This window comes from Pristiophorus japonicus, chromosome 5 (assembly GCF_044704955.1).
Source record: "Pristiophorus japonicus isolate sPriJap1 chromosome 5, sPriJap1.hap1, whole genome shotgun sequence".
Classification (NCBI taxonomy): Eukaryota; Metazoa; Chordata; class Chondrichthyes; family Pristiophoridae; genus Pristiophorus; species Pristiophorus japonicus.
This window is the reverse complement of record NC_091981.1, coordinates 272,487,736-272,502,695: the sequence shown is the minus strand read 5'-3', so window position 1 is coordinate 272,502,695 and position 14,960 is coordinate 272,487,736. Positions and strand designations below refer to the sequence as shown.

At 49.7% G+C, this 14,960-nt stretch overlaps 1 protein-coding gene across 4 annotated transcripts in view; it reads left to right on the top strand.

Annotated features, from left to right (window-relative positions):
* The window catches only part of dpp6a (dipeptidyl-peptidase 6a), an 828,704-nt gene that overhangs the window by 638,789 nt on the left and 174,955 nt on the right, over nucleotides 1-14,960 (top strand). For all 4 annotated transcript variants that reach the window (XR_011593400.1, XM_070881647.1, XM_070881648.1 and 1 more), the window contains 2 exons: nucleotides 1,528-1,635; nucleotides 8,357-8,448. Coding sequence is in view for 3 of the 4 variants with exons in the window: in XM_070881647.1 (XP_070737748.1) it covers nucleotides 1,528-1,635; nucleotides 8,357-8,448 (200 nt within the window). In the remaining variant the exon portion in view is untranslated. The remainder of the gene's footprint in view (nucleotides 1-1,527; nucleotides 1,636-8,356; nucleotides 8,449-14,960) is intronic.

Here is a 14,960-nt window from a genome sequence, read left to right as displayed (position 1 = left end):
CTGACCGTACCAAAAGGCCGCTGGCACCCATGGACCTGCAATTCCTGTGGCGAGCCCAACCCAATTCTGCGGCAAGGAATTGGGCATTCTCCATTGATCTACATGCCACGTGCGTCTTTAAAGAAAAGCGTCGCAGCAGTCGTTTCTAGATTTGAAAGTAACAGTGCAAATTCAGAGAACAGCACTGGAACTCTGGCACGAGAGGAGGAGCAGGAGGAGAGACAAGAGAGCGGTGGCGGAGCGACAGATCGAGATAGAAATGTAGCAGAATGAGTAATAAGGGTCAACTAATTGATCATGGAGCGGGCAATCAAACCCGGGACCTCCTGGTCTAGACAGCACATGGTCTTAATCAGAGGGGCTGAGGTTCAGGGTGAGTGGGCGAGGTGCCACACTGGGAGTGCACATTTGGAAAAGCCGCCTCCCTATCTTAAACAGCTCAACGGTTGGGAGAGGCCTGTTGTAACTCTGAGTGATTACCCAGAACACTTAGCCATTGACCGGCAAGGTGACATTGGCAAGAAATTAAACGGCTAAGTGAAAGCAGTAGGAAAATGTAAACATATATATAAGCAATATAAAGTGATTGATTGTACTGAGCATTGTAATATTATATGCATACAAAAGCTGGCTTGACATTGCTAAGGAGACAAGACTGAACGCAGAATGCTTCAGTGCTGTGCTCTATTCCCATTACCATCACAGTAGTGTCAGGTCTGGTTAAGAAAAAATATGGATCTGACATATTTGAAGCAATAAAGGAAAATAGAGTAATAAAACATATGAACTCTTTGTAGCCATGAAATGCCTTTACACGCTGAATTTATTTGCAATGCCAGCTGAATTACTATTTTACTCTTTCGTAAAGGTTTATTGAACATGCCTGTAATAGGCTATCAGTTGGAGCTTTCAGCTAAAACTGGTCTTATTTTTAATGCATGCAAATTAGTTTTCAACACAATATAGCCTGTTAACAACTGAGTCTTGAAGATGAAAATGCCACTCTTGAAAATTAATTAGAAATGTCTTTCGTGCATCTTCACCTTGGCTTCTCATTTAAAGCAAATATTACAAATTGCAGTTCCCGCCATACCCTGTGCCTGAGTTTATTCGGCCAGCGGAGCCCATTTTGCTGCTGCCGCACAGGTATTTCCAGTTCGATCGATTAGCGTAGCTCTTGACTCTGGGCGCGAGTGTAAAACGGGTGATAGCGAGTCGGTCGCCTCTTTCACATCTCTCCTGATTGAAGTCAATAGTCGTACAAATCGGGCTGTAAAAGGGATTGTCGATTCGCTATCGTCTGTTTTTCACTGTCGCACAAAGTCACGATCTGCCCTGGTTGTCTGTATGGTGTTCCCATTTAATTCTTGATCTACATTTCAAAGCTGGCTCGCTCCTCTTTATTGTGAGACATGAATGTAGACCCACTGGTCACAGTAACACTCTTTTCATTGTTGTAATTTTGCCGTCCATTGTGCTTTGAAGTGCGCCACAGTCCTAAAAGGTCACTGTTTTTACCGATCACAGAACGAGACCCCTTTATTTTCCAAAGATGGGAAGAAGTTCTTTTTTATCCGCCCCGTTCCACAGGGAGGCAGAGGGAAGTTTTATCACATCGCGATGTCATCTGCTCAAGTAAGTACCTCAGAGTATCAGCTAAATTCCGAGGTTTCAATTGCAGTTTAAATTACTCGGTGTTTAGACTTTTTTTAAATGCTGGAAGATTGGAGCTAATTGCAGTCATGTGACTCTATGACTGTAGACAGTATCAAATCTGAAAGGACAGGCCACGGGGCTTTTCTTTGACCTTGACTGTTCTTGTGCATCTTAACACTTTGCTAATGTTCACTAATCTCTCAATGTAAGACTCTCAAATATAAATATTCTGGAAATGTAACCATGCAATTAGACATTATTGAGCCAGGAAGGACTGACGCCATGGTACTGCAATATCTATACATGGTACCATCATCATAGGCAGTCCCTCAAAATCGAGGAAGACTTGTTTCCACTCTAAAAGTGAGTGCTCAGGTGACTGTACAGTCCACTACAGGAATTACAGTCTCTGTCACAGGTGGGACAGACAGTCGGTGAAGGAAAGGGTGGGTGGGGAGTCTGGTTTGCCGCACGCTCCTTCCGCTGCCTGTGCTTGTTTTCTGTATGTTCTCGGCGACGAGACTCGAGGTGCTCAGCGCCCTCCCGGATGCTTGTCCTCCACTTAGGGTGGTCTTTGGCCAGGGACTCCCAGATGTCGGTGGGTTTGTTGCACTTTATCAAGAAGGCTTTGAGGGTGTCCTTGAAACATTTCCTCTTCCCACCTGGGGCTCGCTTGCCGTGTAGGAGTTCCGAGTAGAGCGCTTGCTTTGGGAGTCTTGTGTCAGGCATGTGGACAATGTTGCCCGCCCAACGGAGCTGGTCGAGTGTGGTCAGTGCTTCGATACTGGGGATGTTGGCCTGATCGAGAACACTGACGTTGGTGCGTCTGTCCTCCCAGGGGATTTGCAGGATCTTGCGGAGACATCGTTGGTGGTATTTCTCCAGCGATTACAGGTGTCTACTGTATATGGTCCATGTCTCTGAGCCATACAGGAGGGCGGGCATCACTACAGCCCTAGTCTTCTTATTTAAGGAAGGATATATTTGCATTGGAGGCTGTTCAGAGAAGGTTCACAAGGTTAATTCCGGAGATGAGGGGGTTGACTTATGAGGATAGGTTGAGTAGGTTGGGCCTATACACATTGGAGTTCAGAAGAATGAGAGGTGATCTTATCGAAATGTTGAAGATTATGGGCCCAAGTTTCCACAAGAAAAAAAACGGGCGCCCCTCTGAGCTGGGCGCCCATTTTTCGCGCCTAAAACGGCGCCTAAAAAAATCCTCGGTATTCTCCATCTACTTACAGGTCCTCTGGCCCTCGGCGCAGCCAGCACGAGCTGTGGGGGGGCGGAGCCAGGTCCCGGCGCTGAAAACAGTGCCGGGACCTCTGCACATGCGCGCTACAGTGGGCACGCAAGTGCAGTAGCTCCAGGCGCCGAACTGTGTGGGAGGGGCCCGGAGCACGCAGCCCCTAGCCCCTAGCCCTGGCTGAATGAGGCTCCTCCCACGGCCAGCTCCTGCTCCCCCCCCCGACCAGACCCGACACTTGCTCCCCCCCCCACCGCCGACCAGACCCGACCCGACACCCGCTTCCCCCCCCCCGCCGACCAGACCCGACTCGACACCCGCCCCCCCCCCCCGCCGACCAGACCCGACCCGACACCCGCTTCCCCCCCCCCGCCGACCAGACCCGACCCGACACCCGCTTCCCCCCCCCCCCGCCGACCAGACCCGACCCGACACCCGCTTCCCCCCCCCCCGCCGACCAGACCCGACCCGACACCCGCTTCCCCCCCCCCGCCGACCAGACCCGACTCGACACCCGCCCCCCCCCCCGCCGACCAGACCCGACCCGACACCCGCTTCCCCCCCCCGCCGACCAGACCCGACCCGACACCCGCTTCCCCCCCCCCGCCGACCAGACCCGACCCGACACCCGCTTCCCCCCCCCCGCCGACCAGACCCGACCCGACACCCGCTTCCCCCCCCCCGCCGACCAGACCCGACTCGACACCCGCCCCCCCCCCCCGCCGACCAGACCCGACTCGACACCCGCCCCCCCCCCCCGCCGACCAGACCCGACCCGACACCCGCTTCCCCCCCCCCGCCGACCAGACCCGACCCGACACCCGCTTCCCCCCCCCCCGCCGACCAGACCCGACCCGACACCCGCTTCCCCCCCCCCGCCGACCAGACCCGACTCGACACCCGCCCCCCCCCCGCGCCGACCAGACACCCGCTCCCCGCCCCGCTCCGACCCGACACCCGCTCCCCCCCCCCCCGCTCCGACCCGACCCGAGACCCGAGACCCGCTCCCCCCCCCGCCCCGACCCGACACCCGACACCCGACACCCGCTCCCCCCCCCGACTGACCCGTCCCGACCCGCGCTCCTGTTCCCCGACCAGACCCTCCCTCTCTCTCCCCCCCTCTCCCCCCCCGCTCTCTCTCCCCCCCCCCGCTCTCTCTCTCCTCCCCCACCGCTCTCTCTCCCCCCCCGCGCTCTCCCCCCCCCCGCTCTCTCCCCCACCCCCCACTCTCTCTACCCCCCGCTCTCTCTCCCCCCCCGCTCTCTCTCTCCCCCCCCGCTCTCTCTCTTCCCCCCCCGCTCTCTCTCTCCCCCCCCACCGCTCTCTCTCCCCCCCCGCGCTCTCCCCCCCCCCCGCTCTCTCCCCCACCCCCCACTCTCTCCCCCCCCCCGCTCTCTCTCTCTCCCCCCCTCTCTCTCTCCCCCCTCTCTCTCCCCCTGCCCTCTCTCCCCCCGCTCTCTCTCTCTCCCCCCGCTCTCTCTCTCTCCCCACCCCCGCTCTCTCTCTCTCCCCCTCTCTCTCTCCCCCTCCTCTCTCTCCCCCCTCTCTCTCTCTCCCCCCTCTCTCTCTCCCCCTCTCTCTCTCCCCCCTCTCTCTCCTCCCCCACCTCTCTCTCTCTCCCCCCACTCTCTCCTCCCCCTCTCTCTCCTCCCCCCTCTCTCTCCTCCCCCCCTCTCTCTCCCCCCTCTCTCTCCCCCCTCTCTCTCTCTCCCCCCCTCTCCCCCCCGCTCTCTCTCTCCCCCCCGCTCTCTCTCTCTCTCTCCCCCCCGCTCTCTCTCTCTCTCTCTCCCTCCCTCCCCTCTCTCTCTCTCCCTCCCTCCCCCTCTCTCTCTCCTCCCTCCCTCCCCTCTCTCTCCCTCCCTCTCCCTCTCTCTCTCCCTGGCTGAAGCACTTTCACACAGGTAGGAAGATGGTTTATTTAATCTTTTCTTGGCTTATAAATGTTTATTCAGGTTGGATTTATTTGTATAATATTTGTAGAAGTATAAATAAGGATTTATTGTCGAATTTAATTACTTCCCTTCCCTCCCCCCCACCTCGTTCTGGACGCCTAATTTGTAACCTGCGCCTGATTTTTTAATGTGTCGAACAGGTTTTTTCAGTTCTACAAAAATCTTCACTGGCTCCATTCTACTTTAGTTTGGAGTACATTTTCACTGTGGAAACTTTCAAATCAGGCGTCAGTGGCCGGACACGCCCCCTTTTGAAGAAAAAATTCTGTTCTAAACTAGAACTGTTCTACCTGACTAGAACTGTAGAAAAAAAAAATGTGGAGAATTGCGATTTCTAAAATAGTCCGTTCTCCACCAGTTGCTCCTAAAAATCAGGCGCAAATCATGTGGAAACTTGGGCCCTATGAGGGGGCTTGACAAAGTGGATGCAGAGAGGATGTTTCCACTGATGGGGATGACTAGAACTAGAGGGCATGATCTTAGAATAAGGGGCCGCCCATTTAAAACTGAGATGAGGAGACATTTTTTCTCTCAGAGGGTTGTGAATCTGTGGAATTCGCTGCCTCAGAGAGCTGTGGAAGCTCTTAACGTTTCTGAAACGATAATGGGATAAGGGGTTATGGGGAGTGGGCAGGGAAGTGGAGCTTTATCCATGATCAGATCAGCCATGATCTTATTGAATGGAGGAGCAGACTCGAGGGGCCGTATTGCCTACTCCTGTTTCTATTTCTTATGTTTTTATGTTCTTATAAGAAATAGGAGCAGGAGTAGGCCATTTGTTCCACTGGTTCTCCTTTATCCACCCTGTTCGTTACATCCTCAAAGAATTCCAGCATATTTGTCAAACATGACTTCCCCTTCATAAATCCATGCTGACCCTGACCGACTTTTGCTTTTCCAAATGTCCTGCTACTGCTTCTTTAATAATGGACTCCGACATTTTCCCAACCACAGATGTTAGGCTAATTAGTCTATAGTTTCCTGCTTTTTGTCTGCCACCTTTTTTAAATAGGGGCGTTACATTTGCAGTTTTCCAATCTGCTGGGACCTCCCCAGAATCCAGGGAATTTTGGTAAATTACAACCAATGCATCCACAATCCCTGCCGCTACTTCTCTTAAGACCCTAGGATGCAAGCCATCAGGTTCAGGAGATTTATCTGCCTTTCGTCCCATTATCCTACTGAGTACCACCTCCTTAGTGATTGTGATTGTGTTAAGTTTCTCCCCCACCTATAGCCCCTTGACTATCCACTGTTGGGATATTGTTAGTGTCCTCTACCGTAAGGACTGATGCAAAATATTTGTTCAGAGTTATGTACCACATGCACCGACGATGACTATAATTTGAAAGTCCACGACATTCACCTTAACTTCTTCGACTGTCACACAAATGATAGGGATTAAATTGAGGATGAAGATATTTTTTAATTAAAGACGATCCAAATGAAGCACGATGATGCAGCATGTCCGATCACCCAGTATACAATGTTAGAGTATGTAAGCTAGTTCTGCAGCCCCATCCTAACACTCCCAGATCTCTCTATCTGAGTCAGTGTAGGGAAATGCTGAGCAGAATCCCGGTACAACCCAAGCTGGCAGACAATGGCTCAGTTAAAGCACTCGTGCAAAATTCCTCTTTGCTCTATTTTAACAACAGTTATTAACCCATTTATAAAGAAATTAGCAACAGCACTGAAATAGCACATTTATCATATTGCACAACGCATTGATCAGCGTGATACAGAACTAGAGGTCACAATCTCAGAATAAGGGGTCGGCCATTTAGGACTAGGATAAGGAGAAATTTCTTCACTCAGAGTACGGTGAATCTTTTGGTCCCAGAGGGCTGTGGAGGCTCAGTCATGGAGTATATTCAAGACTGAGATCGATAGATTTTTGGATATTAAGGGAAACAAGGGATATGTGGATGGTGCGGGAAGGTGGAGTTAAGGTAGAAGATCAGCCATGATCTTATTGAATGGCGGAGCAGACTCGAGGGGCCGAATGGCCTACTCCTGCTCCTAATTCTTATGTTTTTATGTTCTTAATGGGAAACCTGGCTGATATTCCTCTTCTGTTAGCGGTGGCTCCACTGCTGCCCCCATTGTGAATAACAAAAGTGCACAAACTAGTGTTTAGACCCAGGACCTTCTGGTTGTTTATGTCCCAGTGCTGCGCCATGTGATTCATTGATCTAATGAGCCACGAGCAGCGCCTGGTGGATTTGCTTTTACAAGCTAAGTTTCCTCCAGGTTATTTTGAATAGAGTAACTGGTTATTTTGAATAGAGCAAACAAAATTAGTGATTAAGAAAATGCTGGAAACGCACTAAAGGTCTGTCAGCATCGGAAAAGAGTTCAGATGGAGCCGAATGGCCGACTGCTGCTCCTATTTCTTATGTTCTTATACTGGAGGAAAATAATCCCTCTGACATTATTCCGACTGGTTTTAACATAAAAACATAAGAAATAGGAACAGGAGCAGGCCAAAAGGCCCATCGAGCCTGCTCTGCCATTCAATAAGATCATGGCTGATCTGATCATGGACTCAGCTCCGCTTCCCTGCCCGCTCCCCATAACCCCTTATTTATACCCTTATCGGGTAAGAAACTGTCTATTTCTGTCTTAAATTTATTCAATGTCCCAGCTTCCACAGCTCTCTGAGGCAGCGAATTCCACAAATTTACAACCCTCTGAGAGAAGAAATTTTTCCTCATCTCTGTTTTAAATGGGCAGCCCCTTATTCTAAGATCATGCCCTCTAGTTCTAGTCTCCCCTATCAGTGGAAACATCCACTCTGCATCCACCTTGTCAAGCCCCCTCATAATCTTATACGTTTCAATAAAATCATCTCTCATTCTTCTGAATTCCAATGAGTAGAGGCCCAACCTACTCAACCTTTCCTCATAAGTCAACCCCCTCATCCCCGGAATCAACCTAGTGAACCTTCTCTGAACTGCCTTCACAGCAAGTATATCCTTTCGTAAATATGGCAGGGTTTACTTCCCTAAACCCTGCCATTACCTCTCATAAACTATCATATACTTGTTTTCAAATGAATACTTCACAAAACATTGCGGAGAGTGTTGAGACATGCCTCCAGCTTTCCAAAATTAGGCAAAAAATGCTGCAGAGATTTCTTAGAGTGAGAGAAAATGCTGCAATGAAGGACATGGGGCGAGATTTACTGCAGTCACCATGTGTCACCAAACTCCTACACATTGCAGGAAGATTTGCCATCACTGACTAGAGTGTAAAAATACCCGAAAATAACACGATTTTTGCTGGAAATAGCATCTGAACGAAATCTGTCCTTAGTTATTTTTAGCTGCAAAAGCTACTCACGCCAACTAAAGAATTCATCCATGAAATGTTTAAAAAGAGGACAGGATTAATAAATGTTGTACCATCTCCAGTGAACCATTAATAAATGGCGTACACTCTCCAAGTGATGCCAATTCTGACAGTTTCATAAATATGATTGTCTTTTCTTCTGTTCCAGATTAACAATAGTAATGATAATTTGCAGTCCATCACCTCTGGTAACTGGGATGTGACACAGCTTTTGACATATGATGAAGTGCATCAAAAAATGTAAGTCTTCAGAAATGATTGAAACAAATGAGAGATAATGGGGGTAATTTTGACTTTGGGCCGTAGTAAAAAAGGCCCGATATAAGATTCGCCGTCTGTTAGAGATCCCTCCATTGACCTCAATGGAATCAGAAATCGGGAGAGATGTATAACGGGCGACCGATCGATATTGGCCACTCTACGCTATCCCTCAAAGTTACAGTTACCCACAAGTAGAATCTCGGCACTTAGATATTCCAAGTTATACTCAGAGTCGAAGTACTCGATCTGTGCTGCCTCTGAGAGTCTGGGCACAACCAGAATCCTGCTCGACACGGTAGAGATCAAAATAAAGGAAGTAAATGTTGGGAATCTGAAAGGAAAGCAGCAAAGGCTGGATATCCAAGATAAGTGGGTTGGTACCTGAAAGAGAAAGAGAGGTGAATGTTTCAACTGGGACTCTGTGTTACCTTCCCAATGAGGTTTGGTACATTGAGCTTCATCCTATCTTCTTAAGATGCTCTCAATGTATGGGCCCTATTCTCCAGACTTTCCATCCCCACCCGATCCTCCACACCTCCTCTCCCACTCCCCTCATCTCCCTCTCCATCCCCCACACCCTCCTCTCCACATCCCTCGCACCATCTACTCATCCTCCGCACCATCTACTCATCCCCCGCATTCTCTCCCCATTCCCCCGCACTCTCTCCCCATCCCCCGCACTCTCTCCCCATCCCCCGCACTCTCTCCCCATCCCCCGCACTCCCTCCCCATCCCCCGCACTCTCTCCCTATCCCCCGCACTCTCTCCCCATCCCCCGCACTCTCTCTCCCCATCCCCCGCACCATCTACTCATCCCCCGCACTCTCTCCCCATCCCCCGCACTCTCTCTCCCCATCCCCCGCACTCTCTCTCCCCATCCCCCGCACTCTCTCTCCCCATCCCCCGCACTCTCTCTCCCCATCCCCCGCACTCTCTCTCCCCATCCCCCGCACTCTCTCTCCCCACCCCCCGCACTCTCTCTCCCCATCCCCCGCACTCTCTCCCCATCCCCCGCACTCTCTCCTCATCCCCCGCACTCTCTCCTCATCTCCCGCACTCTCTCCCCATCCCCCGCACTCTCTCCCCATCCCCCGCACTCTCTCCCCATCCCCCGCACTCTCTCCCCATCCCCCGCACTCCCTCCCCATCCCCCGTACTCTCTCCCCATCCCCCGCACTCTCTCCCCATCCCCCGCACTCTCTCCCCATCCCCCGCACTCTCTCCCCATCCCCCGCACCCTCTCCCCATTCCCCGCACCCTCTCCCCATTCCCCGCACCCTCTCTCCATCCCCCGCACCCTCTCTCCATCCCCCGCACCCTCTCTCCATCCCCCGCACCCTCTCCCCATTCCCCGCACCCTCTCCCCATTCCCCAAACCTCCCTTCCCCACCTCATTCTCCGATAATGTTTCTGTTGGATATTGTAATTCACATCTCTGAGTTAAACACATAGTTAATATAACATATATTTACATGTTACATAGAAACATAGAAACATAGAAAATAGGTGCAGGAGTAGGCCATTCGGCCCTTCTAGCCTGCACCGCCATTCAATGAGTTCATGGCTGAACATTCAACTTCAGTACCCCATTCCTGCTTTCTCGCCATACCCCTTGATCCCCCTAGTAGTAAGGACCTCATCAAACTCCTTTTTGAATATATTTAGTGAATTGACCTCAACTACTTTCTGTGGTAGAGAATTCCACAGGTTCACCACTCTCTGGGTGAAGAAGTTCCTCCGCATCTCGGTCCTAAATGGCTTACCCCTTATCCTTAGACTGTGACCTCTGGTTCTGGACTTCCCCAACATTGGGAACATTCTTCCTGCATCTAACCTGTCTAACCCCGTCAGAATTTTAAATGTTTTTATGAGGTCCCCTCTCATTCTTCTGAACTCCAGTGAATACAAGCCCAGTTGATCCAGTCTTTCTTGATAGGTCAGTCCCGCCATCCCGGGAATCAGTCTGGTGAACCTTCGCTGCAATCCCTCAATAGCAAGAATGTCCTTCCTCAGGTTAGGAGACCAAAACTGTACACAATACTCCAGGTGTGGCCTCACCAATGCCCTGTACAACTGCAGCAACACCTCCCTGCCCCTGTACTCAAATCCCCTTGCTATGAAGGCCAACATGCCATTTGCTTTCTTAACCGCCTGCTGCACCTGCATGCCAACCTTCAATGACTGATGTACCATGACACCCAGGTCTCTTTGCACCTCCCCTTTTCCTAATCTGTCACCATTCAGATAATAGTCTGTCTCTCTGTTTTTACCACCAAAGTGGATAACCTCACATTTATCCACATTATACTTCATCTGCCATGCATTTGCCCACTCACCTAACCTATCCAAGTTGCTCTGCAGCCTCACAGCATCCTCCTCGCAGCTCACACTGCCACCCAACTTAGTGTCATCTGCAAATTTGGAGATACTACATTTAATCCCCTCGTCAAAATCATTAATGTACAGTGTAAACAGCTGGGGCCCCAGCACAGAACCTTGCGGTACCCCACTAGTCACTGCCTGCCATTCTGAAAAGTACCCACTTACTCCTACTCTTTGCTTCCTGTCTGACAACCAGTTCTCAATCCATGTCAGTACACTACCCCCAATCCCATGTGCTCTAACTTTGCACATCAATCTCTTGTGTGGGACCTTGTCGAACGCCTTCTGAAAGTCCAAATATACCACATCAACTGGTTCTCCCTTGTCCACTCTACTGGAAACATCCTCAAAAAATTCCAGAAGATTTGTCAAGCATGATTTCCCTTTCACAAATCCATGCTGACTTGGACCTATCATGTCACCTCTTTCCAAATGCACTGCTATGACATCCTTAATAATTGATTCCATCATTTTACCCACTACCGATGTCAGGCTGACCGGTCTATAATTCCCTGTTTTCTCTCTCCCTCCTTTTTTAAAAAGTGGGGTTACATTGGCTACCCTCCACTCTATATTAACTGATCCAGAGTCAATGGAATGTTGGAAAATGACTGTCAACGCATTCACTATTTCCAAGGCCACCTCCTTAAGTACTCTGGGATGCAGTCCATCAGGCCCTGGGGATTTATCGGCCTTCAATCCCATCAATTTCCCCAACACAATTTCCCGGCTAATAAGGATTTCCCTCAGTTCCTCCTCCTTACTAGACCCCCCGACCCCTTTTATAACCGGAAGGTTGTTCGTGTCCTCCTTAGTGAATACCGAACCAAAGTACTTGTTCAATTGGTCCGCCATTTCTTTGTTCCCCGTTATGACTTCCCCTGATTCTGACTGCAGGGGACCTACGTTTGTCTTTACTAACCTTTTTCTCTTTACATATCTATAGAAACTTTTGCAATCCGTCTTAATGTTCCCTGCAAGCTTCTTCTCATACTCCATTTTCCCTGCCCTAATCAAACCCTTTGTCCTCCTCTGCTGAGTTCTAAATTTCTCCCAATCCCCAGGTTCACTGCTATTTCTGGCCAATTTGTATGCCACTTCCTTGGCTTTAATACTATCCCTGATTTCCCTTGATAGCCACGGTTGAGCCACCTTCCCTTTTTTATTTTTATGCCAGACAGGAATGTACAATTGTTGTAGTTCATCCATGCGGTCTCTAAATGTCTGCCATTGCCCATCCACAGTCAACCCCTTAAGTATCATTCGCCAATCCATCCCAGCCAATTCACGCCTCATACCTCATACCTTCAAAGTTAGCCTTCTTTAAGTTCTGGACCATGGTCTCTGAATTAACTGTTTCATTCTCCATCCCAATGCAGAATTCCACCATATTATGGTCACTCTTCCCCAAGGGGCCTCGCACAACGAGATTGCTAATTAATCCTCTCTCATTACATAACACCCAGTCTAAGATGGCCTCCCCCCTAGTTGGTTCCTCGACATATTGGTCTAAAAAACCATCCCTTATGCACTCCAGGAAATCCTCATCCACCGTATTGCTTCCAGTTTGGTTAGCCCAATCTATGTGCATATTAAAGTCACCCATTATAACTGCTGCACCTTTATTGCACGCACCCCTAATTTCATGTTTGATGCACTCCCCAACATCACTACTACTGTTTGGAGGTCTGTACACAACTCCCACTAATGTTTTTTGCCCTTTGGTGTTCTGCAGCTCTACCCATATAGATTCCACATCATCCAAGCCTAATGTCCTTCCTAACTATTGCCTTAATCTCCTCCTTAACCAGCAATGCTACCCCACCTCCTTTTCCTTTTATTCTATCCTTCCTGAATATTGAATACCCCTGGATGTTGAGTTCCCAGCCCTGATCATCCTGGAGCCACGTCTCCGTAATCCCAATCACATCATATTTGTTAACATCTATTTGCACAGTTAATTCATCCACCTTATTGCGGATACTCCTTGCATTAAGACACAAAGCCTTTCGGCTTGTTTTTTTAACACCCTCTGTCCTTTTAGAATTTTGCTGTACAAAGGCCCTTTTTGTTCTTTGCCTTGGGTTTCTCTGCCCTCCACTTTTCCTCATCTCCTTTCTGTCTTTTGCTTTTGCCTCCTTTTTGTTTCCCCTATCTCCCTGCATTGGTTCCCATCCCCCTGCCATATTAGTTTAACTCCTCCCCAACAGCACTAGCAAACACTCCCCCGAGGACATTGGTTCCGATTCTGCCCAGGTGCAGACCGTCCGGATTGTACTGGTCCCACCTCCCCCAGAACCGGTTCCAATGCCCCAGGAATTTGAATCCCTCCCTGCTGCACCATTGCTCAAGCCACGTATTCATCTGCACTATCCTGCGATTCCTACTCTGACTACCACGTGGCACTGGTAGCAATCCCGAGATTACTACTTTTGAGGTCCTACTTTTTAATTTAGCTCCTAGCTCCTTAAATTCATTTCGTAGGACCTCATCCCTTTTTTTACCTATGTCGTTGGTACCAACGTGCACCACGACAACTGGCTGTTCTCCCTCCCTTTTTAGAATGTCCTGCACCCGCTCCGAGACATCGTTGACCCTTGCACCAGGGAGGCAACATACCATCCTGGAGTCTCGGTTGTGGCCACAGAAACGCCTATCTATTCCCCTTACAATTGAATCCCCTATCACTATCGCTCGCCCACTCTTTTTCCTGCCCTCCTGTGCAACAGAGCCAGCCACGGTGCCATGAACTTGGCTGCTGCTGCCCTCTCCTGGTGAGTCATCCCCCTCAACAGTACTCAAAGCAGTGTATCTGTTTTGCAGTGGGATGACCACAGGGGACCCCTGCACTACCTTCTTTGCACTACTCTTCCTGCTGGTCTTCCATTCCCTCGCTGGCTGTGGACCCTTCTCCTGCGGTAAGACCAACTCGCTACACGTGATACTCACGTCATTCTCAGCATCGTGGATGCTCCAGAGTGAATCCACCCTCAGCTCCAACTCCGCAACGCGGACCGTCAGGAGCCGTAGGTGGACACACTTCCCGCACATGTCGTCGTCAGGGACACTGGTGTTGTCCCCGTGTTCCCACATGGTACAGGAGGAGCATATCACGTGACCGAGCTGTCCTGCCTTGACTTAACCCTTAGATACACTTACATCGTTTAGCTTACATCTTAAGATTGTAATAGTCCTGTTCTCTTCATAATTACAACTGATGCACGTGCTACATGATCCTTGTTGCAAGGACTCAGTGTTCACAGTTATGAATTAACATCAAATCTTGAACAGAGGGCTAGGGGCATGTAGCTACAAAGTTGATGAGGCAGAATTAATTGCCTTCAATGCTTTGCAACGCACTTCTTTCAAAAACACTTATAAGGTGTTGAAAACACAGCAGATTCCCAAACCCTTGGTTTTCATGTAGAACTGCTCCCGTGTGTCAGGGTATGAATCTTCGTTTTAGTTAACCTACATATGTGAAAACTCTCTCAAGCATGATAACCATTAAAAATTCAGTTTCCCTTTCCTGGCTTTTTAATAGCTCCACATTGAAACTGACAATAACATAAACGTCAACTGTCTTAACGTTTAATCTCTGTAATTCTGCCGGTCTTGTTATGTATTTAACCCTTGGCAACCTGCATCACACCACCACCAGAGGGCCTACTTGTTGGAGTCCCAAGGGATCCCAGCATCCCTTGGGAGCACTGTATATAAGCAGGCCACCCACACGGTACCTGCACTCTGGAGTCTAATTAAAGGAGCTAAGGTCACACTTACTCATTGCTTACGATACTTAGTTTCATCCTTTATTATGAGTGTAACAGGTCTGTTCTTTTTTTTTAATTCGTTTATGAGATGTGAACGTCATAGGCAAAGCCAGCATTTATTGCCCATCTCTAATTGCTCTTGAGAAGGTGGTGGTGAGCCGCCATCTTGAGCCGCTGCAGTCCGTGTAGTGAAGGTACTCCCACAGTGCTGTTAGGGAGGGAGTTCCAGGATTTTGACCCAGCGACGATAAAGAAACAAAGATATACTTCCAAGTCAGGATGGTGTATGACTTGGAGGGGAATGTGGAGGTGGTGGTGTTCCCCTGCGCCTGCTGC